General features: G+C 46.1%; 1 protein-coding gene across 3 annotated transcripts in view; it reads left to right on the top strand.

Moving 5' to 3' along the window:
* kiaa1549la (KIAA1549-like a) overlaps positions 1-24,593 on the top strand; it is a 266,633-nt gene that overhangs the window by 149,673 nt on the left and 92,367 nt on the right. For all 3 annotated transcript variants that reach the window (XR_007957416.1, XM_052029051.1, XM_052029050.1), the window contains one exon: positions 17,145-17,332. Coding sequence is in view for 2 of the 3 variants with exons in the window: in XM_052029051.1 (XP_051885011.1) it covers positions 17,145-17,332 (188 nt within the window). In the remaining variant the exon portion in view is untranslated. The remainder of the gene's footprint in view (positions 1-17,144; positions 17,333-24,593) is intronic.

Genomic DNA, 24,593 nt, shown 5'->3' with positions numbered 1-24,593 from the left:
ACTTCCTCCAGTGGATTGTTTTTAGAATCAAGGCAATAAGAGGCAATGGACCAAGTGTTGGTAAATGGGATTACTGTAGGCAGCTATAGGTAGCGTCCAGTCCCGATGCAGGGCCTTGACCTGTAACGTTGACTATTCCTTTGCCTCCACAGATGCTGCTCGACCTGCTGACTTCCTCCAGCAGCTTGTGTTTTGCTCCAGATTCCAGCATCTGCAGTCTCTTGTGTCTCTAGTATGGATAGCTAATTGATGGTCAAAGTCAAAGTCGAGTTTATTGTCATCCACGCAAGTCCATGTGTGCACAGGTGCAATGAAAAACTTACTTGCAGCAGCATCACAGGCACATAGCATCAGATAAGCAGCATTCACAAGAGAAACATAAATAATTTATGCACAATTTTTACAAGAAAGAACACAATTAGATCAAAAGAAAGATCCATTTTAGTGCATAGTGATCAAAGTGGTCATAGTGTTGCTAAACTGTTGTGTTTAAGGCTGTGCTGGTTGGTTCAAGAACGGAATGGTAGCTGTTCCTGAACCTGGTGGTGTGGGACTTCAGGCTTCTGTACCTCCTGTCCGATGATAGCTGGTTAGCATTGACATAATGGGCTGAAAGGCCTGTTTCTTTGCTGTATGACTCACGATTAACTACCCAACTTATCTGTAAAATGTGCAATAGGATCTTTATGTCCATCTGGGAGCGCTTCAGCTTATCATGTCACTGAGTAGACAGCACCTTTAAGGGGGCAGCAATCCCTCTGTGCTGCACTAGGATTGAACCCACAGCCTTCTAAGTATAGACTCCCACTGAGACACACCCAGCATTCAGTTTTATGTAGTTAATCCTCAAACATTCTAGCTTTCTTTTTTCAAGTCTTTGGGGGTTTGGGGTGCTGACGTCACAGATGTGGGAGAAAAGCATGGCTTTATGTATACGATGCAGTGATCTTAGGGCTGAATGGAGATTTGCTGGAAGTGTACAAGTTTATGAACAGAGTGTAGGGAGGGGAGCTCTTCCCGTTTGTCGATGCTTGAAGTAACAGGGGAACAAATTTAAAGTGAGGGGCAAAAGACATGGGGAGGGTTGGGGGAAAGGATTACAGAGAACATAGAACAGTATGGCACAGAACAGGCCCTTCGGCCCACAATGTTGTGCCAACATCGCTATTCCCTCCTACCTACAGAATTCCCAGATCCCTCCATTTTCCTCTCATTCATGTGCCCATCCAAGCCCCTCTTAAAAAGCCCCCAATGAATTTGCCTCCACCACCCTATCAGGCAACGCATTCCAGGCATCCACCACTCTCTCAGTAAAAAACGTACCCCTCCCGTCTGTTCTGAACCTACTCCCTCTCACCTTAAATGTATGCCCCCTGGTATCGGATCGCTCAATAATGGGAAAAAGATATTGCTTGTCCACCCTATCTATGCCCCTCATAATTTTATACACTTCCAACAGATCACCCCTCAGCCTCCAGCGCTCCAGAGAAAAGAGCCCAAGTTTGTCCAGCCTCTCCTGATAGCACATGCCCTCGAATCCAGGCAGCACCCCAGTAAACCTCCTCTGCACCCTCTCTAAAGCCTCGAGGATTATTGCTGTTCTGTAGAAATTGGTGAGTGCCTGTGGGGGTGATGGAAACAATCAGAGCTTCGAAAGGAAGTCAGATAGGAGCTTGGAGAAGTATAATTTGCAGGGAGCTACAGGAAAAGGGACTGATTGGATGGCAGGGACCCAATGGGCTGAATGATGTCTTTCTGGGTTGCAGTGATTCCAGAAGAACCTGGCTGCAGATATAAAATGTGTGAGAGAAACTACTTCATTCCCAGGGGAAAAGTCAGAGAGAAGGTGTGATACCAATGAGGGAAACTGCAAAGAAGCACTAATAGATGATTTTGTGTGATTATTGCCCGCAGCCTAGAACAGTGGCAGCAACAACAACTTCCATTTATATATCACCTTCGGCAGTGTAAACTGTGGCTCAGTGAGTAACACTTTTACCTGAGAGTCAGGGGATGTTGGGTTCAAATCTCCGCTCGGCACTTTAACCCAAGAGCCACTGCTGACACTGCACGGGTAATGATGTTGGAAGTGCCACCTCTCAGCTGAGAGAGAACAGAGGTGAATGGACAAGGTCCCAGAATGTTGCTTGGAAGAAGAGCAAGGAAGTTGGTTTCTGCAGGCTGGGTTGTACACAGAGAGCGGGGCACCTATAACACCACGGGAGCCTCGATATCCATTAAACATTTTAAGGATTTGCACTTTTTGTGTATAACATGTATCTGTTCAGTGTGCCTCGCTGAAAGTGGTCGTACTTAAGTTCTTGTTCACACTCCCAATTGTAGAATTTGTGACTTGCAGGGAGTCTAGCATCAAATGGGGATTGGGAGTGGTGTGGGCCCAGTGCACATCAAAGAGAAGCAGTACAGATTTCAAACCATCACAGCAGCTGTTCCACGGGCAAAATTACTTCTAACAGATGTCGCTTTGTACAGGATGATTATTCAGAAGCATTTCACTTAATACCTGAAGGTTCCTTATTCTGATTAGGTCTACGCTTTGATTAACAGCACCTTAACAGGCATTAAAAGTAAGCTATTGTTTGCTTGAATTGTCAGCCTATCCCACGTGTGTCAGCTCAGTGTCCTACTTCAGGACGTTAAATGCAGAACACATCCAGATGTACATTGATGCAGCAACCATTGTTTGCCCAGAGGCACCTGTCTAATTTGCTAGTTGTGATGTTGGTCAGAAGTACATAATTTAAGATTCAGTGATTCATTCAGCAGGTATCGATTCACGTGGAGCATCAGCTGGGTCAATATTATTAAAGCTACAACTCCCCATTATATTAGCATAATACTTTTTTTGGCAAGAAAAGACCAAGGGTGCTGTGATTGCCCTTGTTATATTAGTGACCAAACCATTCGCACATTCATTATGGGACCTCTTCTTGTCTCCCAACTCCCCCTCCTCTACCTGGCTGGATCTGCCCATCATCCCTCATCCCTCCACGATCCACCAATCACCTCTGGCTCCTGCCTCACCTCTCTTCCATTACACCGGCCATCTCCCCCTCCACTCTCAGCCCTGATGCAGGGTTTCAACCTGAAACGTCGACAGGTCCTTTCCCCCCAGCAGATGCTGCTTGACCCGCTGAGCTCCCCCAGCAGATTGTTTGTCGCTGCAGATTCCAACCTCGTCATTGGGTCTTCATTATTATTTTCACTGCTGAACCCACAACTTCCACCGCCGCCACATGCAGGTTCCCCTCCAAGTCCCCGCCATCCTGACGGAGATATATCGCTGGACCTTCCTCGTGGCTGGGTCCAAATCTGAAACTCCCTCCCAAAAGCACCGTGGGATCACCCTCACCAGAAAGGCCACACCTGTTCAAGGAGGCAGCTCACCCCCCCATCCCTATTAGCTCACTCCATCTTCTCATTCAGTTCAGGAGGGGTGAAATCCTCATCCCAGAAAATGGATGAATAAAAAGCATCAAACTTTTAATAAAAATCATATAAAAAGACCCAGCATGGAAGCAGGCTCTTCAGCACAGCGAGTGCACATCAGTCGACGAGCACCCATTCACACTAATCCTGCACAAACCTCATTTTATTCTCCCCACATTCTCCTCAACTTCCCCCCCCCCCAAGATCTACCCCTCACCTGTACATTAAGGAACAATTTACAGCAGCCAATTAACCCACTAACCTGCATGTCTTTGGGATGTGGAGGAAACCGGAGCACCCGGAGGAAACCCACAAAGCCGCAGGGTGAACGTGTAAACTCCGCACAGACAGGACTCGAGGTCAGGATCGAACCTGGGTCTCTGGAGCTGTGAGGCAGTAACTCTACCTGCTGCGCCACTGAGCTGGCCTTGTGGCATTGGAATCAAAGTGGAGTTTATTGTCATCTGCAGAAGTCCATGTGTGCACAGGTACAATGAAAAACTTACTTGCAGCAGCATCACAGGCACACAGCATCAGATGCACAACATTCACAAGAAAAACATAAATTAAACATAAATTATACACAATTTTTACAATTAGAACCAAAGAAAAAGTTCATTGTAGTGCAAAGTGGTCCCAATGTTGCTACACTAAGGTATTGATTATGGTTGTGCCGGTTGGTTCAAGAACCGAATGGTTGAAGGGAAGTAGCTGTTCCTGAACCTGGTGGTGTGGGACTTCAGGCTTCTGTACCTTCTGCCTGATGGGAGCTGTGAAAAGATGGCATGGCCCGGATTGTGGGGATCTTTGATGATGGACGTTGCCATCTTGAGGCAGCACCTCCTGTAGATACTACCGATGGTGGGGAGGGATGTGCCCGTGATGTATTGGGCAGAGTCCACTACTCCCTGCAGCTTCTTACATTCCTACATATTTGAATTGCCGTCCCAGACCGTGATGCAACTAGACAGGATACTTTCAACAGCACATCTGTAGAAATTTGTACACTTGTGCTGCCGTGTTCTGTTAGACTGTCGGTTCCATTGTTTGCACAGGAGAGTTTGACCCACTGTCTAATCTGTTTAATGACTGTTAAATGGTCCTTTAATTCACAGGTAATAGGGAAACTGTGGACTGACTCCAACCCTCGGGCTTGACTTGTGCATCTGGTTTGTGTTGGTGGGAGTGTGGGGGTGCAATGTAAAGAGGGTGAAGCATCTGACATGTCCTCTTCAGAATATCCCAGTGCCATCGGAGCCATTCCTCGATCTACGAGTGGGATGTCTCATTAAGTGAAATTATGTTACTTGAGGAATAGCTGTACATTTGTGCTTTGACGTTAGTGCTATAAGAAAGAAATACAGGTATTTCTGGATTCACAGACCATTGGTTTATGAATTTTCTTCTTTACACTATTGACTCTTTGGGGTATGGGTCTTCGGTTTACGAACCTAGCTCCTCTATCGAGTAACGCACCACTCTCTGCCCTTGAGAGTACATTATATGAGAATATCCACAATGTATTCTGCACTGCCTTTTCAATATACAAAATGCTTTCTCGGACCGCGTTCCTTTTGTAAGTTGGCGAATAGATGCGGTGAATTGTGTGTTAAAAGTGGATGAGGAAGGGTAAGGAATGAACCAGTTGGGCCAAATGGCCTGTTTCTGGGCCAGGATTGTTGATAGGAAGAATGAATGTGTTCTGCAGTTGGAGGGTATTAATTGCCTGAAGAAACTCCTGTGGGTCGAAAATTAGCTGGACGTTTCCCTGATTGTATTATAAGGGACTTGGACACATATCAAGTGACTCCTGTTGGGCAAAAAGTATTGGAATTGTTTCCACTTGGGGTATAAGTACATGGTTCCCTGAGAGTGGTGACGCAGGTAGACAGGGTGGTGAAGAAAGTATTTGGCATGCTTGGGGCTTTCATTGGTCAGGGCACTGAGCACAGGAGTTGGGACGTCATATTGCAGCTGTACAGTACATTGGTGAGATCACACCTGGAATATTGTGTGCAGTTTTGGTCACCCAGCTATAGGAAGGATGTCATTAAGCTGGAAGGGGTGCAGAAGAGGTTCATGGGGATGTTGACGGGACTGGAGGGCTTGAGTTAGGAGGAGAGACTGGGTAGGTTGGGACTGTTTTCCCTGGGGCGAAGGAGGCTGAGGGGTGACCTTACAGAGGATTATAAAATCTTGAGGGGCTTGAATAAGGTGAATGGTCTTTTTCCCAGGGTAGGGGAGTCTAAGATAAGATAAGATTTCTTTATTAGTCACACGTACATCGAAACACACAGTGAAATACATCTTTTGTGTAGAGTGTTCTGGGGGCAGCCCGCAAGTGTCGCCACGCTTCTGGTGCCAACATAGCATGCCCACAACTTCCTAACCTGTACGTCTTTGGAATGTAGGAGGAAACCGGAGCACCCGGAGGAAACCCACGCAGACACGCGGGGAGAACGTACAAACTCCTTACAGACAGCGGCGGGAATCGAATCCGGGTCGCTGGCGCTGTAATAGCGTTACGCTAACCGCTACACTACTGTGCCTGTGAGAGGGCAGAGGTTTAAAGTGAGAGGGGAAGGATTTAAAGGGGACCTTGAGGGGCAAGTTTTCCACACAGAGGATAGTCGATATATAGAACGAGCTGCCAGAGGAAGTGGTTGAGGCAGGTACAATTACAATGGTTAAAAGACATTCAGACAGATGCAAGGGTGGGAAAGGTTTAGAGGGATATGGGTCTAATGCAGGCAAATGGGACTAGCTCAGGTAGGCAACTTGGTTGGCATGGACACATTGGGCCGAAGGGCCTGTTTCCTGAGCCGGCACAGACACACTGGGCTGATAGGTCTCCATGTGTGCTGCAGTTGTGTGATCTCTGATCAAAAGGAAATACAAATTTCTGATATCATTTTTAACTGACTTTATGCATTCCTTATCTTTTCGAGACCATGGAAACGAACCATAGATTATTTGGCTGAGAGCATTGAGTCAGTGAGAAATTATATGCAGATCAAATTCCTAATCTTACAATGAGTCTTTTGTATCTCTCCCAAATAAAAGCTGACCTCTTGAGAACTGTTATCCTAGATCCCCCCTGGCAGTGAAACTATGATTTGAGAGAAGAAAACTGCATTCTTTTATGTGAGTGAAGGATATAATCCTTTATTTAATAAATCATTTCCCTACATAGTCTGGTATGTGGCCATATTGAGGATTTCCTTGCTGCTAATTGAATACTGGTGCAGCAGGTAGTGATGCTACCTCACCGTTCCACCACTCAGGTTCAATCCCGACCTTCGGCGCTGTCTGTGTGGAGTTTGCACGTTCTCCCTGTGACTGCGTGCGTTTCCCCTGGGCGCTCCCGTTTCCTCCCACGTCCCAAAGGCGGGCGGGTTATTAGGTTAATTGGTCAGTGTTTATTGCTGCGATTGGAGATGGTTGGTGGAGATTCAGAGGGGAGTTGATGAGCTAGAACATAAGGAACTCATTGGGAAATCCACTCACCCATCCCCAATTTCAAATTTCTTCAAAATGGACTTAGTTTCTTTGTGAAAGCCACACTCATAACCCAAAATACAAGGATACGGTCCTAATGTGGGCAAATGGGATTGGCGTAGATGGGTAGAAGGGTCGGCATGGACTTGGTGGGCCGAAGGGCCTGTTTCTGCGCCGTCACACTCCTGAGACTTCAGCACACAATCTCAGCTTGGAGCCCAGCAAGGTACCAAGGGAGTTCCACACCGACATATAGAACACAGAACCATACAGCAGAAGGACAGGCCCTTCAGCCCACAATGTTGTGCCAAACTAATTAAGCTAATAACATCCAATCCCTTCTGCCTACACAATGTCCGTATCCCTCCAATTCTGCAAACGCATGTGTCTATCTAAGAGCCTCTTAAACTATCGTATCTGCCTCCACTATCACCCCAGCCAGCTCATTCCAGGCACCCACCACTCCCTGTGTAAAAAAAACTTGCCCCACAAATCTCCTTTGAGCTTTCCCCCTATTACCTTAAATGCATTTTCTTCAGCACTGGATTTGGAGAAAGATACTATCTATGTCTCTCATAATTTTGTAAACGTCTATCAGGTCTCCCCTCAGCCTCCTCTGCTCCAAAGAAAACAACCCAAGTTTGTCCATCCTCTCCTTGGAGTACATGCCTTCCAATCCAGGCAGCATTCTGGTGAACCTCTTCTGCACCCTCTCCAAAGCCTCCATATCCTTCCTATAATGGGGCGACCAGAACTGAATATAGTACTCCAGATGTGGCCTAACCAGAGTTTTATAAAACTGCAATATAACTTCCTGACTTTTGCATGAATCTCAGGTGAACACAAAATACTCTGTGATACTATCTCAAACAGCAGGAGTTCTCCTGATGGCTGACACTTTAGAACCGTACACTCAGACTGACTATTGAGTCATTGTCTCAGTTGTTTTGCGGAGGTTGCTCGTGCAAGGAATTGGCTGCCACCTTCCTCTCGTTACGACAGCCACCTTCCACAGAAGGCAAGGTCACATCAAGCTCACCTCACAGTGGTAGAAGGAACTTGTAGCTGATTTCATTTCCTAGTTTATTGCCCCTATTGTAGGCAGTTGGTTGGAGAATGAGAGGGAAGTTGATGAGCCTGAACTCAAGGAAATCATTGGGAAATCTATCCATTCCATCTCCAGTTAGAAAATCCTTCAAAATGGACTTAGTGTTTCTTCCTGAAAGCCATAATCAAAATCCAAAATAGTCCAAATAGCAAAACAGGATATGATCCTAACGTGGACAAATTGGATTAGTGCAGGTGGGCAAAATGGCTGGCATAGATGTGGTGGGCCAAAGGGCCTGTTTTTGTGCTGTGTGACTCTTATGACTCAAAGGTAAATTGGTAAATTGGTTTATTATTGTCACATGTACCGAGCTACAGTGAAAAACTTTGTTTTGCATGCCATCCATACAGATCATTTCATTACGTCAGTGCATTGAGGTAGTACAAGGGAAAACAATAACAGAATGCAGAATAAAGTGTTACAGTTACAGAGAAAGTGCAGGGCAGGCAGACAATAAGGTGCAAGGTCATAATGAGTCGGACTGTGAGGTCAAGCGTCCATCTGATTGTACTAAGGAACCGTTCAGTAGTCCTATAACAGCGGGATAGAAGCTGTCCTTGAGCCTGGTGATACGCGCTTACAGGCTTTTGTATTTTCTGCCCGATGGGAAGGGAGAGAAGACAGAATGTTTGGAGAGGTTGGGGTCTTTGATTATGCTGGCTTCTTTACTGAGGTAGCGAGAAGTATAGACAGAGTCTAGCAGGAGGGTTTTAAATTGGAGCAGAGCTAATTATGAAGGCATATGGCAGGAACTAGGTAGAGTAAACTGGGAAAATCTTTTTGCTGGCAAGTCCACATCGAGCATGTGGAAAGTGTTTGAGGATCAAATACACAGGGTACAGGATAGGTATGAACCTGATTAGAAGGCAGGACATGAATGGGAAAATAAGGGAACCTTGCATGTCCAGAGAAGTGATGAACTTAGTCAAGAAGAAAAAGGACAAGTATGTAGACGTTCGGAAGTTAGGATCAGACAGAGCACGCGAGGACTATAGAGAAGCTAGAAATGAACTCAAGAAAGGAATCAGGAAAGCCAGGAGGGGCCATGAAAAGTCCTTAGCAAGTAGGATTAAGGAGGATCCAAAGGCATTCTATACCTATGTCAGGAATAAGAGGATAACGAAGGAAAGGGTAGGACCACTTCAGGATAAAGAAGGGAATGTATGTTTGGATGCAAAGGATGTGGGTGAGGTTCGGAATGAGTATTTCTCTTATTCACCCAGGTAAGGGACATGCAGGACGCAGAAATTGGAACTGAGGGTGGAAACACGTTAGGGCACTTAGAGGTCAAGGAGGAGGTAGTGTTAGGTCTCCTAAACAGTATTAAGGTGGATAAGTCCCCGGGGCCTGATGGGATATACCTTGGGTTACTGAGGGAGTGAGAAAGGAAATTGCTGGGGCCTTGACCAGTATCATTGTGTCCTCTTTGACCACGGGTGAGGTCCCAGATGACTTGCATTTATCAATTGGGATATTGAGTACAGGAGTCAAGAAGTTGTGATGCATCTTTATAGAACTCTGGTTAGGCCGCATTTAGAGTATTGCGTGCAATTCTGGTCACCTCACTATAGGAAGGATGTCTAGGCTTTAGAGAGGGTGCAGAGGAGGTTTACTAGGATGCTGCCTGGATTAGAGGGCATGTGCTATCAGGAGAGTCTGGACAAACTTGGGTTCTTTTCTCTGGAGCGGCAGAGGCTGAGGGGTGATCTGTTGGAAGTGTATAAAATTATGAGGGGCATAGATAGGGTGGACAAGCAATATCTTTTTCCTGTTATTGAGTGATCCGATCCCAGAGGGCATGCATTTAAGGTGAGAGGGGGTAGGTTCAGAACAGACGTGAGGGGTACGTTTTTCACAGTGTGGTGGATGCCTGGAATGTGTTGCCTGATAGGGTGGTGGAGGCAAATTCATTGGGGGCTTTTAAGAGAGGCTTGGATGGGCACATGAATGAGAGGAAAATGGAGAGATGTGGGCATTGTGTCGGTAGGAGGGAACAGCGATGTTGACATAACATTGTGGGCCGAAGGGCCTGTTCTGTGCTGTACTGTTCTATGTTCTATGAGTCCACGAAGGGGAGGCAGGTTTCCGTGATGTGCTGAGCTGTGTCGACAACTCTCTGCAATTTGGTATTGATATTGGTTTATTATTGTCATTTGTACCAAGGTGCAGTGAAAAACTTGTCTTGCATACCGATCGTACAGGTCAATTCATTACACAGTGCAGTTACATTGAGTTAGTACAGAGTGCATTGAGGTAGTACGGGTGAACATGACCAATCATGTCAAATCCTGGCCAAATCATGTAGAGCCATGGTCAAGAAATCTCATCAGTGCCTCTGCTTCCTCAGGAGGCTAAAGAAATTCGGTATATTCCCTTATCGATGCATCATAGAAAGCATCCTATCTGGATGCATCACGGCTTGGTACAGCATCTGCTCTGCCCGGGACCACAAGAAGCTGCAGAGATTTGTGGAAACCAGCGTGTCACGGAAACCAGCCTCCCCTCCTTGGACTCTTTGCCTCTCACTGCCTGGGCGAAGCAGCCAGCATAATCAAAGACCCCACCCACCCGGGTCATTCTCTCTTCTCTCCTCTTCCATCAGGTAGAAGATACAGGAGTCTGAGGGCATGTACCACCAGGCTTACATGGGCAGAGCAGTTGCCATACCAAGCCGTGATGCATCTGGATAGGATGCTTTCTATGGTGCATCGATAAAAATTGGTGAGAGTCAAAGGGGATATGCCAAATTTCTTTACCTTCCTGAGGTCAGGGGAGATGTTAGCAGTAGTGAGAACAAACTTGCTTGATGAGGTGGTTCTACAAGAAGTGGAGTGGTTTGAGGAGGGAATTTCATAGTATGGGGGATTTCACAGCAACTGAAGAAAAGCGTAATGTATAGCGGGGGGGGGGGGTCCACGAGGGATTGAGAGGTGGGAAGGAGCAGAGCTCTGGGAGTTCCTACGGTAGTCTCTGTGGGCACCTCAAGTCACGGAATCATCCAATTACGAGTTTCCTCTCCGATATCAAAGAATCTGCATCCTCCGATCTGATACACAGTGATTTGGCGATCAACAATACGTGTACATTGTTTTATTATTCGTTACAAACTTATGACCACACCTTCACAAGATGCACATTTACAAATTGAAATTAATACGCTTCACAGAGTAATCAACAATTTGAATGCTCTTTTCAATATCTGTCTATAATCTTAACACAGAACCGAAGCTTCCATTATGCTCATTGTATTGTAAGAGACTTTTATGTCTGTTGTTTAACTTATAGGGTGATAATTACATAGCTCTGATGACTAGGTGTAGGGATGTATCAGGCACCCAGAGCACTAAATGGTTGCACACAGTGGGATTTGAAATATCACCCACTAAGTCCAGCTCCAAGTGGGAACAGGACAATTGGGGTTTGGGGGTATCAAGCAATCTGCCGGAGGACCTCAGCAGGTCGAGCAGCATCTGTGTGGGGGGGGGAGGTGGGGGGGAAAGGAATTGTAAATGCTTCGGGTCGAGACCCTGCATCCGGACTGAGTGCAGAGTGGGGAGATGGCCCGTATAAAGAGGAGAAAGGGAGGGGTGAGACAGGGGCCGGTAGGTGACGGGCGGACTGAGGAGGGGTGAAGGATGATGGGCAGGTGGAGCCAGCTGAGGGAGGGGGAGGGCGAAGGTGGAGATAGGCCGGAGGGAGATAAACAGGAACACAAAGGGCTCCCAGTGCTGGACTCTGAGAAGGGAGGAAGGTGAGAATGGGAACCATTAGGGGAGAGGCGTATGTCAGATGGAACCAGGTGGAGGAGGGGGAGATCTGGTCGGTAAAATCTGTAGGTAGTGAGTGGGTGAATCCAGAAGGGGGGAGGGGGATGAAAATAGGTGATGGGGGGGGGGGAGCGGCAAGAAAGATGAGAGGGCTGGATGTGGATCGGAAGGAGGGTGTGTGAGTGGAATACAGGGGGGAAAGTTTACCTGAAATTGGAAAATGGAAAATTGGAAAATTCAATGTTCAATTCAGGGGCGTTGGAAAATGAATGAGAAGAGTGAGATGGGTCAAAAACCTTTTCATTGGTTCTTCTGCTTGGAACACTTGCCCTTTGATATTGGTTTTGGTTTATTATTGTCACTTGTACCGAGGTACAGTGAAAAACTTGTCTTGCAAACCGATCGTACAGGTCAATTCATTACACAGTGCATTGAGGTGGTCCAGGGTAAAAACAATAACAGAATACAGAGTAAAGTGTCACAGCTACAGGAAAGTGCATTGCAGGTAGACAATAAGGTGCAAGGTCATCATAACAAGGTAGACTGTAAGGTCAAGAGTCCATCTCATCATATAAGGGAACTGTTCAATAGTCTTATATTCATAGGTGAGGACATTCAGCCCCTTGAACCTGTTCTGCTGGTCCGTGAAGTTGTAGCCGATCTGTGATCTCAGCCATCCCTTCCCAGTTCCCTCAATACCTGTGGTTAGCAAAACTTCTTCAATCCCTGGGTTTAAGATAAATAATTGATCTCGCATCAATTGTCATTTGTGAACAAGTCTTGGTTCTCTAATGAGAAGACTTAGAGAGTAACACAACTATGTGAATGCCCTCTGCATCAACTATCAAGCACTTGTTTACACAAATCCTATTTTATCGTCTCCACGTTCCCATCAATTCCTCCCACATTCTGTCACTCACCTACACACAAGGGGCAATTTACAGTGTCCAATTAACCCACCAGCCCTCAATCAAGAAGGACTCTTCACCTCACAATCTACCTCGTCATGACCTTGCACCTTATTGTCTGCCTGCATCGCACTTTCTCTGTAACTGTAACACTTTATTCTGCATTCTGTTATTGTTTTCCCTTGTACCACCTCAATGTACCAATGTGATAAAATGATCTGTATGGACGGCGTGCAAAGCAAAGTTTTTCACTGCACCTCGGTACACGTGACAATAATAAACCAATTTACCAATTTAACCTGCAAGTCATTAGGATGTGGGAGGAAACCGGAGCACCCAGAAGAAACCCACACAGTCATAGAGAGAACGTACAAACTCCACACAGGTCAGGGTTGAACCTGGGTTGCTGGAGCTGTGAAGGGCCCAGATTTAGAAATAGGAGCAGGAGTAGGCTACATGTGCCACAGATCACGAAAGGGTCTGTGTCCTCACTCATGAAGCTGCTTCCATCTCCTGGACTGAAGTAAGTTAGAAAGTTGTGTGCCTTTAATTTGAATCATGACATATTAAGATGCCTCACTTGACAGAAGCCCATGTCTGACATGGTTTATTAATTACTGCTTTGGTTGACTTGTCAAGATGTGTTTGATGAGGAGTGCAGATTCCCTTGAAGTATTTGTTTTAACATGAGTGCTGTACTCAGCAGTGAGCACTCACTGACATTGCAATTAGGTTTCAGCCTCTTTGCATTGAGTAACATTAAAATCCTCATAAGCTTGGAGACACACGAGACTGGAAATGCTGGAATCTTGTGCATGAGATAATGTTCTGGGGAACTCAGTGGGCTGAGCAGCATCTGTGGGAGGAAAGGAATTGTCGACGTTTTGGGTTGAAGCCCTGCATCAGGACTAAAAGTAGAGAAGGGAGACAGCCAGGTATAAAGAAGAGAGGAGATGTGGTCAGACAGCAGTCTCCACCTTCACCCTTGCCTCCCCCTTCCCGGCTCCATCTGCCCTTGTTTTTTTTTGTCTACCTCTTATCTATCACCTACTTGCCTCTGTTTTCCACCTCCACTCCTTCCCCCACCCCTATCTGCCCCCGTCCCCTCTCACAACGTGGCCCGATCTGCCTGTTATCCATCACCCCTCCTCAGTCCAGCAATCACCTACTGGCCCCTGTCTCACGCTCTTCCTCTCCTCTCTTTATTCTGGCTATCTTTCCTCTCTGCTCACAGTCTTAGTGTGGGGTCTCGACCCGAACCATTGACAATTCCTACCCCCCACCCCCCCCCATAGATGCTGCTCAACCTGCTGAGTTCCTCCAGCAGATTGTTTGTTGATCCCCATAAACTTGCTTCCTTTGTAACATTTCCTACTCCTGCCTGACCAAGTTAGCTGAGGTCCCTGCTCCCATTGAATGGCCTCTGCCTTCCAGTCCAGTATTTATCTTGAGAATGTTTAACCTCTCTACCACAAAAAGAGGACGGTCAGCCCAAGAAGTCTACATTCAGAAGATCTGTTGGAGGAACTCAGCGGGTCGAGCAGCATCTGTGGGAGGAAAGGAATTGCCGATGTTTCAGTCGAAACTCTGCATCAGGTCCTGCAGGGTTTGATCCTGACGCAAGGTTTTGACCTGAAATGTCAACAGTTCCTTTCCCCTACAGATGCTGCTGCTCGACCTGCTAAGTTCTTCCAACAGATTGTTTGTTCCCCCAGATTCTAGCATCTGCCGTCTCTTGTGTCTCCAAGTCTATGTTCATGGACCACAGCTCCTCTTCATGTAACACCACCAACACATACTTCCCTTATCTCACTCCAACATACTTACCCACTGTTCCTTTCAATGTATCTCTGCCAATCCATGTACTGAGTTCCCCATTCTAAACTCCCTTTGGGTAGGGAAGCTCTAACTTAAACCCCTCCTGCACTTGTTGATGCATACCAGACATTTAAGGCGCCTTGCTCAGAAGGAAGCATTTTCTCTATCATCACCCTGTCAAGTCTTGTATGCCACATGTACTGTGGTGGTCAAGTTACTATAGATTCAGAGGTACAAGTTCTGATCCCATTTTGCCACCTGAGGAATTTATATTCAGCTAAATAAATAAATCTTTATTTCTAAATTGAAAACCCAGCCTCAGTAATGGCAACCATGAAACTACAGGAGCACTGAAGTCTTTCACAGAAAGAAATGTGTGGTCCTTGCCCCTTCTGGTCTCCAGATCCTCAACGGTATGTTTGACTTTCCTCTGAAATGGCTGAGCAATCTTCTTGGGTGTCAGGAGAGCCCAGCACCACCTTGAGGGCAGTTAGCAACGGGCAATCAGTGTTGGCCTTGCAATGATGGGTCACAGCTGCTGGAAGAATAAATGTAAACCTACTCAAGTCCTCTCTTCTCATTGCTACTGTCAGGCAGGAGGTACAGAAGCCTGAAGTCCCACACCACCAGGTTCAGGAACAGCTACTTCCCTACAACCATCAGGTTTTTGAACCGACCTGCACAACCCTAACCCTCCCTCAGCGACGGACCACTATGGACCACCTCTTGCACTGCCGTGAACCTTGTATCTGATTGTGTCTTGTTTTGCACGGTCTTTTTTCTTCACCTTCTTGTATAATTTATACTCTGTGTGTTGTCTGAATCTACGTGCCTGTGATGCTGCTGCAAGCAAGCTTTTCAGTGTACCTGCACCTCACCGTATTTGTGCACATGACAATAAACTTGTCTTGACTTGACTCTTCTAGGGAATAAACATAGAACATTACAGCCCACGATGTTGTGCCGACAGCTAATCCTGCTCTAAGATCTATCTAACCCTTCCCTCCCACAGAGCCCTCCATTTCTCTATCATTCATGTCTATCTAAGAGTTTCTTAAATGTCCCTAATGTATCTGCCCCCACAACCTCTGCCAGCAGTGCGTTCCACGCACCCACCACTCTCTGTGTAAATAACTTACCTCTGACATCCCTCTTATATCTTCCTCCAATCACCTTAAAATGATGCCCCCTCATGCTAGAAGAGTCCAGCTCATCCATTCCATCCTGATTACCCTAATCAATATTCCTGCCTGTCTATCCCTTTTGCTTTGGAGTGCTGGGTCATCTGATCTGGAGCTCAGTGGTAGTTTGGTTTTAAGGTCTTAGTATTCCTCATTCCCAATCACAAGTTCTAGTGGGTTGCCAGGAATTGTATCCCGGTTCCTTAGATGAACATAATCAATGTTGTGGAGGCTAAATCCAGCTCTTTGTTGGAAGCTAAAGAGTCTTGAGACATGTGATGCTCACAACGTTCCCAGGATGGCTTTGATCGCGGCAGGTGATTTGACTGTGGATGTTATCTAAGGGTGGAGATATTGTTGCATTCCTTGCAAAGGTGGGCAAGTTTCTGCACAGCATCCTGTGCTCACGTTGCCAAGACATAAACTCCCGCATATAGCCGAAGACAACCTGAGTGAGGGAGCAAGGGATTGAGTGTGTACTCTTGAGGAGCTGTCACGAACTGAGGCATCAATGTGATGGGTGTCGGTCATCTTGGAGCCCCTTCATATGAAGGGAGCGAGCCTGCGATCCTCAAGTGAAAACAGAATATGCTGGTGATACTCAGCAGGTCAGGCAGCATCCATGGAGGGAGAAGCTTGAGTCAACATTTAAGGTCAATGGGCCTTCATTGGAATCGGAAAAGTGAGAAAAAGTGGACGTTTTAAGTAGGAGGTTGCCGGAGAGGGGATGTCTTTGGCAGGCTAGGGACCAGGAGAGGGTGATAAATGAATAATATTCATCATTTCTCTGCCTCCACAGATGCTACTCGACCTGCTGAGTTCCTCAGGCAGTTTGTTTTTGTTTGCTCCAGATTCCGGCATCTGCAGCCTCTTGTGTCTTGATTGTTAATCACAGCTGACATAGCAACGGGAGATGTCGATGGAGGGAGGCGAATGGGGGTGGGGGGGGGGGGGGAGAGAGAGAGAGAGAGAGAGAGAGAGAGAGAGAGAGAGAGAGAGAGAGAGAAATAAGAACAATGCTGTCATTGTGAGATGCAGAATGAGGCAGTTGCTAAAAATCTGAAATAAAAGGGAATTCTGGTGATACTCAGCAGATCAGGTAGCATTGTGGAGTGATCCACAGGTATGGTCTCACAAGTAACACTAGGACCATGCCTGTGCATTGACAGTACAGCTTACATTGAGTTATACAAGGTGACCTTGCAATTGTGCACTGCAGTGTCTGTTACCTTTTATCAATGCTGCAAACCTAACGGTTGGTTCTGCGCCAGCCTTTGTAGGGTACTGTGAACCTCTCGATCAGCAAATAAAGATGCCCCAGTTACCCATTTAACAGCGTATGAACTGTGCTGAAGAATTGCTTTAGCATTAACCGCATCTCTTTGTTTTGCTTGAAATGGATTTTGCCGTCCAGCCAGTCCAAGGCTTCGACTACGCCAAGCAACACATCGGCCAATATGGCGGGGAGGATGAAGTGACCATCACTCAGGAGACGGTGATCTTACCAATCCCCGGCCGGGATGCCCTCGCTCCTCAAGAAAGGGAAACCATTCCGGAGGCAGATAACAGCAAAGCAGCTAAAACCATTGATATTCGAAGAAGGTAAGCATATTGACATATGTGTGATGGTGCGTCACAGCTTATACACAGTAAGTTAGACTTGTGAGTGTAGATTTATAGCATGGAAACAGGCCATTCAGCCCACCAAGACAATGCTACATCACCAACCTCGAAAGGCTAAAGAAATTTGGCATGTCCGCATTGACCCTCACCAATTTTCATAGATGCACCGTAGAAAGCATCACGGCTTGGTATGGCAACTGCTCTGCCTGTGACCGCAAGAAACTGCAGAGGGTTGTGGACACATCACGGAAACCAGCCTCTTCTCCATGGACTCTGTCTACACTTCTCGCTGCCTTGGTAAAGCAGCCGACATAATCAAAGACCCCTCCCACCCTGGACGTCTTCCCTTCCCCCTCCCCATCAGGTAGCAGGTACAAAAGCCTGAAAGCACGTACCACCAGGCTCAAGGACAGCTTCTATCCTGCTGTTATAAGACTATTGAACCCCTAGTACGATAAGATGGACTCTTGACCTCACAATCTACCTCATCATGCCTTGCACCTTACTGTCTGCCTGCACTGCACTTTCTCTGTAACTGTAACACTTTATTCTGCATTCTGTTATTGGTTTCCCTTGTACTACCTCAATGCACTGATGTCATGAAATGATCTGTATGGATGGCATGCAAAACAAAGCTTTTCACTCTACCTCGGTACATGTGACAATAATAAACTAATTTACCAATTTCTTATTCTCTCCACAACTACACCCCAAATTCTCCTACTCACCTGCACATCAGGGGCATCTTACAGCGGCCAATTAACCAACCAACCTGCACATCTTTGGGAGGTGGGAAGAGACCAGAGCACCTTAGGGGAAACCCACCCAGTCAAATGGAGAATGCACAGACTCCACACAGAGAGCACCTGAGGTCAGGATTGTGGTCAGATGAGAAAGTATTTTGTTTGTAACTCATAAAATGTCAATTCATTTTGGAATAAGTCATTATGGAGTCAGAATTCATGGCATAGCCTTTAACTTTTGAATGTATACAATCAAATAGTGCCTACCATGGCTTGAGGCGTAGTTGAGTGGTTGCTGAGTTGGCAGGGGGTGGGTTTTGAACTCTTTTAGACATGTGCACACGAAATTCTGGGCTGAGAGTCCAGTGCATTTCTGAGGGAGTGCTGCACTGTTGGTGGTGCCAACGGGATGTGAAACTGAGTCCTTCGTGTGAAAGACGCCATGGTGCCATTTAGAAGAGCCGGAGTGTTATCCCTGTGCACTGATGACTGTTAATGCACCGACAACAGAACATTCTGAAAATAGCAGCTCGTGCAGCCTCTGTGGAGAGAGAAACAGTTAATGTTTCAGGTCAATAACCTTTCATCAGATGACCTGCTAGGTATTTCCTGAACTATCAGTTTTATTTTAGATTTCCAGTATCTGTGGTACTCTGCATTCGAACCAGTGAAAACAGATATTCCTGCTGTCATTTTGCTGCTGTTTGTGGGATTTTGCTGAGTGTAGATTGTGTTCCCCAGACTATATCTGTGACCACACTTCAGAAACATACCTTTGGGTGCTTGGAGTGATTTGGAAGTTCTGAAAAAATGCTTTTGAAATGGAGTCCTCTTTTAAATGTGGTGTGGGTACTGACCTCTGAGTATGTTAAGAGGTGATTTACGTTCTCATGAACGTTGCTGGCAAGCAGTGGGGATGACTTGAACCTTGCTAAGTGGTCAGCAAACAGAGAAGTGCATTCTTCATTTAGATGCCTCCCAGTATTATTCACCACTTGACTTCAGCAGAGTAACATGAGGCAGGAGTGTGTAAGCAGTGGATTGGGCCAGAAAACAGATTAACTTTTAGTTGTAGGGAAGGTGCAAGGTAGAGTCATGGAGTCATGGAGTCATACACCACAGGAACAGGCCCTTCGGCCCAACTCTTCCATCCTGACCAAGTTTCCCATCTGAATTAGTCCCATTTACCCATGTTTGGTCCATATCCCTCTAAACCTTTCCTATCCATGTACTTGTCCAAGTGCCTTTTCAACATTATTGTACCTGCCTGAACCACTTCCTCTGGCAGCTCGTTCCATATACGGACCACCTTCTGGGTGAAAAATGTTGCCTCTCAAATTTCCAAACCAGAAGGAATGAATCCTTAACTAATCCTTAACTCTAATTGTTTTTTGTGTCATTGAGCTTAATTGGCAATCACGAGTGCTCATCAGGTTGTTAAGGGGATACTTGGGACTGGAATGGACAAGACTTATAAATCAGCTGAGTAGCTGAGATGAATTAAGTTTATGTAAATACTGGTGCTCAACAGCACTCAGAGTGTTACAATGGTGATCGGTGCAGTGATGTTTGAACATGAAAGAACTCGGATAACAACCCGAACATAAAACAAAACAGCAGATTCTGGAAATTTGAAAAAAAAGCAGAGAATGCTGGAAACACTCAGCAGGTCAGGCAGCATCCGTGGAGAGAGAAACACAGTTAACATTTCACCTGGAAGACCCCTGATCAGAACTGAGAAAGAGAGACAAGAAGTTAGTTTTATTTAGCAGAGAAGGTGGGGGTCGGGGTAGGACGGATAGGACAAAGGAAATGTTGAGGTTATTGTATGGTGAGGTCAGGGTTGCCTTGATGATAAATTGTTTGGATAGCCAAGTTCAATCACATGTCTTCCTTCAGCTAAAATGAAGTTGTCCCACCAGTAACGCCCCTACGCTGATTGCACGTACTGGCCCCATAATTCCACGTCTCGATTTCAGATCTCCAGAGGCAGGTTCGGTTCCGAGATGTATTACCCCAGTGGATAACAAGCATTTCCTAAATAAATTCCCAGAAAGATCAGGATTCGTGGCCACAAACAGCAAGCAGCTGTGTCTTTCTTCAGTTTCCCACACCTTCTGCCAAGACCCTTGAAAAGAAAGCAACTCCAGAGCACTGACCGGGAATGCTTGATCCTTGGAATGATTCAGGAAGCAGCAGGGTTTAAGGGCTGTTCTGGTTGAGGTGTGTGAAGGATTCCATAGAGTTGTGGATGTTGAAAATGTTCGAGGTGGAAATCGAACGTTTTGGATAGTCAGGGAGTCAGGAGTGTCCACATTCCAAAATGATCAGGGGTGACACTTGTCATTTTAAAATTAGCAGTGAACAGGGAGTGGCCAGATTTTTGTAGGTGGGGATTTTTCCTGATCCGATGTGCCCACATTTTGGTTAAATGACCCAGGGGATTTTGTGAAGAAATCTTATCAAAACTTGGAACAACATCTGTGTATTTCTGTTTGATGGACAACGTATCTCTGGCTATGGAAGATAGAACAGTATAGCACAGAACAGGCCCTTCGGCCCACAATGCTGTGCCGACCTAGCTAATCTCTCCTACCTACAGAATGCCCATATCCCTCTATTTTCCTCTCATTCATGTGCCCATCCAAGCCCCTCTTAAAAGCCCCCAATGAATTTGCCTCCACCACCCTATCAGGCAACGCATTCCAGGCATCCACCACTCTCTCAGTAAAAAACTTAACCCCCACATCTCCTCTGAACCTGCTCCCCCTCACCTTAAATGTATGCCTTAATCAGTCAATAATGGGAAAAAGATATCTATGCCCCTCATAATTTTATACACTTCCAACAGATCACCCCTCAGCCTCCAGCGCTCCAGAGAAAAGAGCCCAAGTTTGTCCAGCCTCTCCAGATAGCACTTGCCCTCTAATCCAGGCAGCAACCGAGTAAACCTCCTCTGCACCCTCTCTAAAACCTCGACATCCTTCCTACGGTGAGGTGACCAGAATTGCACGCAATACTCTAAATGCGGCCTAACCAGAGTTCTATAGAGATGCATCATAACTTCTTGACTCCTGTACTCAATACATCAAATGCTGGACTCCCCCAGGAGTTGATCGGGGTGGGAGTCCAAAATTGTGGCCAATTCCCGACCCCCTACAGTGCGGCTTCCAGAACGACACCTTGTGATGGGGTTGGAGCTGACACAGGAACCACATTGCAGTGGAGAGTACTGAAGTACTTGGAGGCAGAGCACAAATTGTGGCCAGTTACTGTTCTATTTGTTAGAGTGTACTTAATGTTTTTGGAGTGTATTTATATATTTTTAAGTGTTTCAACACTTTATTTAGAAGGTTCCATGTCATTGAGTCATAGAATCGTACAGCACAGAAACAGGCCCTTCAGCCCATTTCATCCATGCCGACCCTTTTAAGATAAGATATCTTTATTAGTCACATGTACATCAAAACACACAGCGAAATGCATCTTTGCGCAGAGTGTTCTGGGGACAGCCCGCAAGTGTCACCACTCTTCCGGCGCCAACATAGTATGCCCACAACTTCCTAACCCGTACGTCTTTGGAATGTGGGAGGAAACTGGAGCACCCGGAGGAAACCCACGCAGACATGGGGAGAACGTACAAACTCCTTACAGACAGCGGCGGGAATTGAACCCAGGTCGCTGGTGCTGTAAAGTGTTACGCTAACCACTACAACTACCATGCCTGCCCTATCCACACTAATCCCATTTGGCAACATTAGGACCGTATCCTTCTATGCCTCGCCTATTTAAGTGTCTCTCTAAACATCTCTTAAATGTAGTGATTGCATCTGATTCCAGCACCTCATCTGACAGCACATTTCAGAGATCAACCACTCTCTGTGTAAAAAAAAAACTACCCCTCAGATCTCCTTTAAAGCACCTTAAACCTACGCCCTCTGGTCTTTGATACCCCACCAAAGGAAAAAAATTTTGACTAACCTATCTATGCCTCTTAAATCATATGTACTTCAATCAGGTCACTCCTCAGCCTCCTTCGCTCCAGGGAAAACAAGCTCGGGCAAACTAATCTCTCCCCGTAACTAAAGTCCTCCAATCCAAACAGCTTCCTGTTAAGAGCTGAACAGAGTGCGGGAAGAACTCAGCAGGTCAAGCAGCATCTGTGGAGGAGAAGGGTGTAAGTTGATATTTGGCATCGAGACCCTGCATCAGGACTGAGAGGGAAGAGGAAAGATTGACAGTACAAGGGTGTGGGGTTGGGATGGTAGGGTAATTGGTTTATTATTGTCACATGTACTGAGATACAGTGAAAAGATTTTGCTTGTGTGCCATCCAGACAGATCACTCCATACACAGTAGTGTAGCGGTTAGTGTAACGCTATCACAGCGCCAATGACCCGGGTTCAATTCTGGCCACTGTCTGTAAGGATTTTGTACGTTCTCCCTGCGTGTCTGCGTGGGTTTCCTCCGGGTGCTCCGGTTTCCTCCCACATTCCAAAGACGTACAGGTTAGGAAGTTGTGGGCATGCTATGTTGGTGTCAGAAGCGTGGTGACACTTGCGGGCTGCCCCCAGAACACTCTATGTAAAGATGCATTTCACTGTGTGTTTCGATGTACATGTGACTAATAAATCTTTGCTTACATCAAGGTAGTACAAAAGGAAAAACAGAATGCAGGATAAAGTGTTACAGTTACAGAGAAAGTGCAGAGCAGGCAGACAATCAGGTGCAAGGGCCACAATGAGGTAGATTGAGAGATTAAGATTTCATGGTATAGGAAGCCCATTCAAGAGTCTGATAACAGCGGGGTAGAAGCTGTCCTTGAGTCTGGTGGTACGTGTTCTCAAGCCGTTGTATCTTCTGCCCGATGGGAGGAAGAAGAATAGAGAATGACAGGGTGACAGAGGCTGGTAGATGGTAGGTGAAACCAGAGGGGACAAGAGCAGGCGGGGATAAGGGATGGGAATAAGATAAGATATATTTATCAGTAACATGTACATCGAAACACACAGTGAAATGAATCTTTGTTTTGGGGGCAGCCCGCAAGTGTCGCCACGCTTCTGACGCCAACATAGCATGGCCACAGCTGATGTGGAATGAATTTCGATATGGAGGGATAGGAACATCTTGATGGGGTGAATGGTCTCCTTCGTATGGGTGCGGTTTCAGTGCTTTAAGGGAGAGAAATCTCACGCTCTCTCCATTTGAAGTGAAATGGGAAACAATTTAAAAACTGTTTTCACTACACCCTGCGCAGAATGCCACGTTTTTTATTGAGGAGGCTGTTTAACATGCTGGTGACAGAAGACGACGAAGTCTGGGTTTTTCGAGCTTGGATTCTACGCAATTAATCAAAGTGGGAAATGTAGATCAAATTCTGCCGGGTTTGTTCTGGAATAGAAAAAGTCTCGCCACCTGTTAGGCTTTCAGATGCATCTCATTATTTGTCTCTTTGTTGCTGTCTGTTAGGAATAATTTTAGATGCTTTCATGATAAATATGTTGCAGAAGTTGATTCCAGGCATTGCCATCTATTTCAGTATTGGTTTATTATTGTAGCATGTACTGAGAAACAGTGAAAAAATTTCATTTTGCATGTCATCCAGGCAGATCATTCTACACATAATTAGATTGAGGTAGTAAAATGGAAAACCATGCAGAATATAGTGTTACAGTTACAGAGAAAGTGCAGTGCAGGCAGGCAAATAAAGTGCAAGGGCCACGACAAGGTAGACTGGGAGATCAAGAGTTCAAGAATTCATCTTTTAGCGAATGAGAAGACCCTTCAACAGTCTTATAACAGCGAGGTAGAAAGTGTCCTTGAGCCTGGTGGTACGTGCTCTGAAGCTTTTGTATCTTCTGCCCGATGGGAGAGGGGAGAAGAGAGAATGTCCGGGGTGCGTGGGGTCTTTGATTATGTTGGCTGCTTCACCAAGGCAGCAAGGAGTGTAGACAGAGTCAATGGAGCAGAGGCTGGTTTACGTGATGGACTGGGCTGTGTTCACAACTCTCTGCAATTTATTGTGGTCTTGGGCAGAGCAGCTGCCGTACCCAAGCTGTGATGCATCCGGATAGGATGCGTTCTATTTGGGAAGGGTTTGTGGGGGAAGCGGGTAAGAGAAGCTTAATTCCCCCAATAACCCAAATTGGCATGGTTGGGTTGGTGGGGGATAGGATGGGAGGGCGAATTAGCACAACGATCAAGTAGTTGGACCCACATCTGAAGGTCTGGGCTGAAGATCTCGACATGTAAGTTTAGATTCCACCATGAGAGCTGATGGAATCTAGATTCAAGTAACTAAATAACCTCAGAACTCAACTTGGAACTCTGTGAAACCCATCTGGTTCACTCACGTTCTTTGGGGAAGGAAATCTGCCGTCCTTACTGAGTTTGGCCAGTGTGTGAAACCAGGTCAACCAATGTGGTTGACTCTTAACTGCCCTCTGAATTGGTCCATCAAGAGACTCAATCAAAGGCAGTTAGGGATGGCCAGTAAA

The sequence above is a fragment of the Pristis pectinata genome, chromosome 14 (genome assembly GCF_009764475.1).
Source record: "Pristis pectinata isolate sPriPec2 chromosome 14, sPriPec2.1.pri, whole genome shotgun sequence".
Taxonomy (NCBI): Eukaryota; Metazoa; Chordata; class Chondrichthyes; order Rhinopristiformes; family Pristidae; genus Pristis; species Pristis pectinata.
The sequence above is the reverse complement of the archived record's forward strand: the minus strand, read 5'-3'. Positions and strand labels throughout refer to the sequence as shown.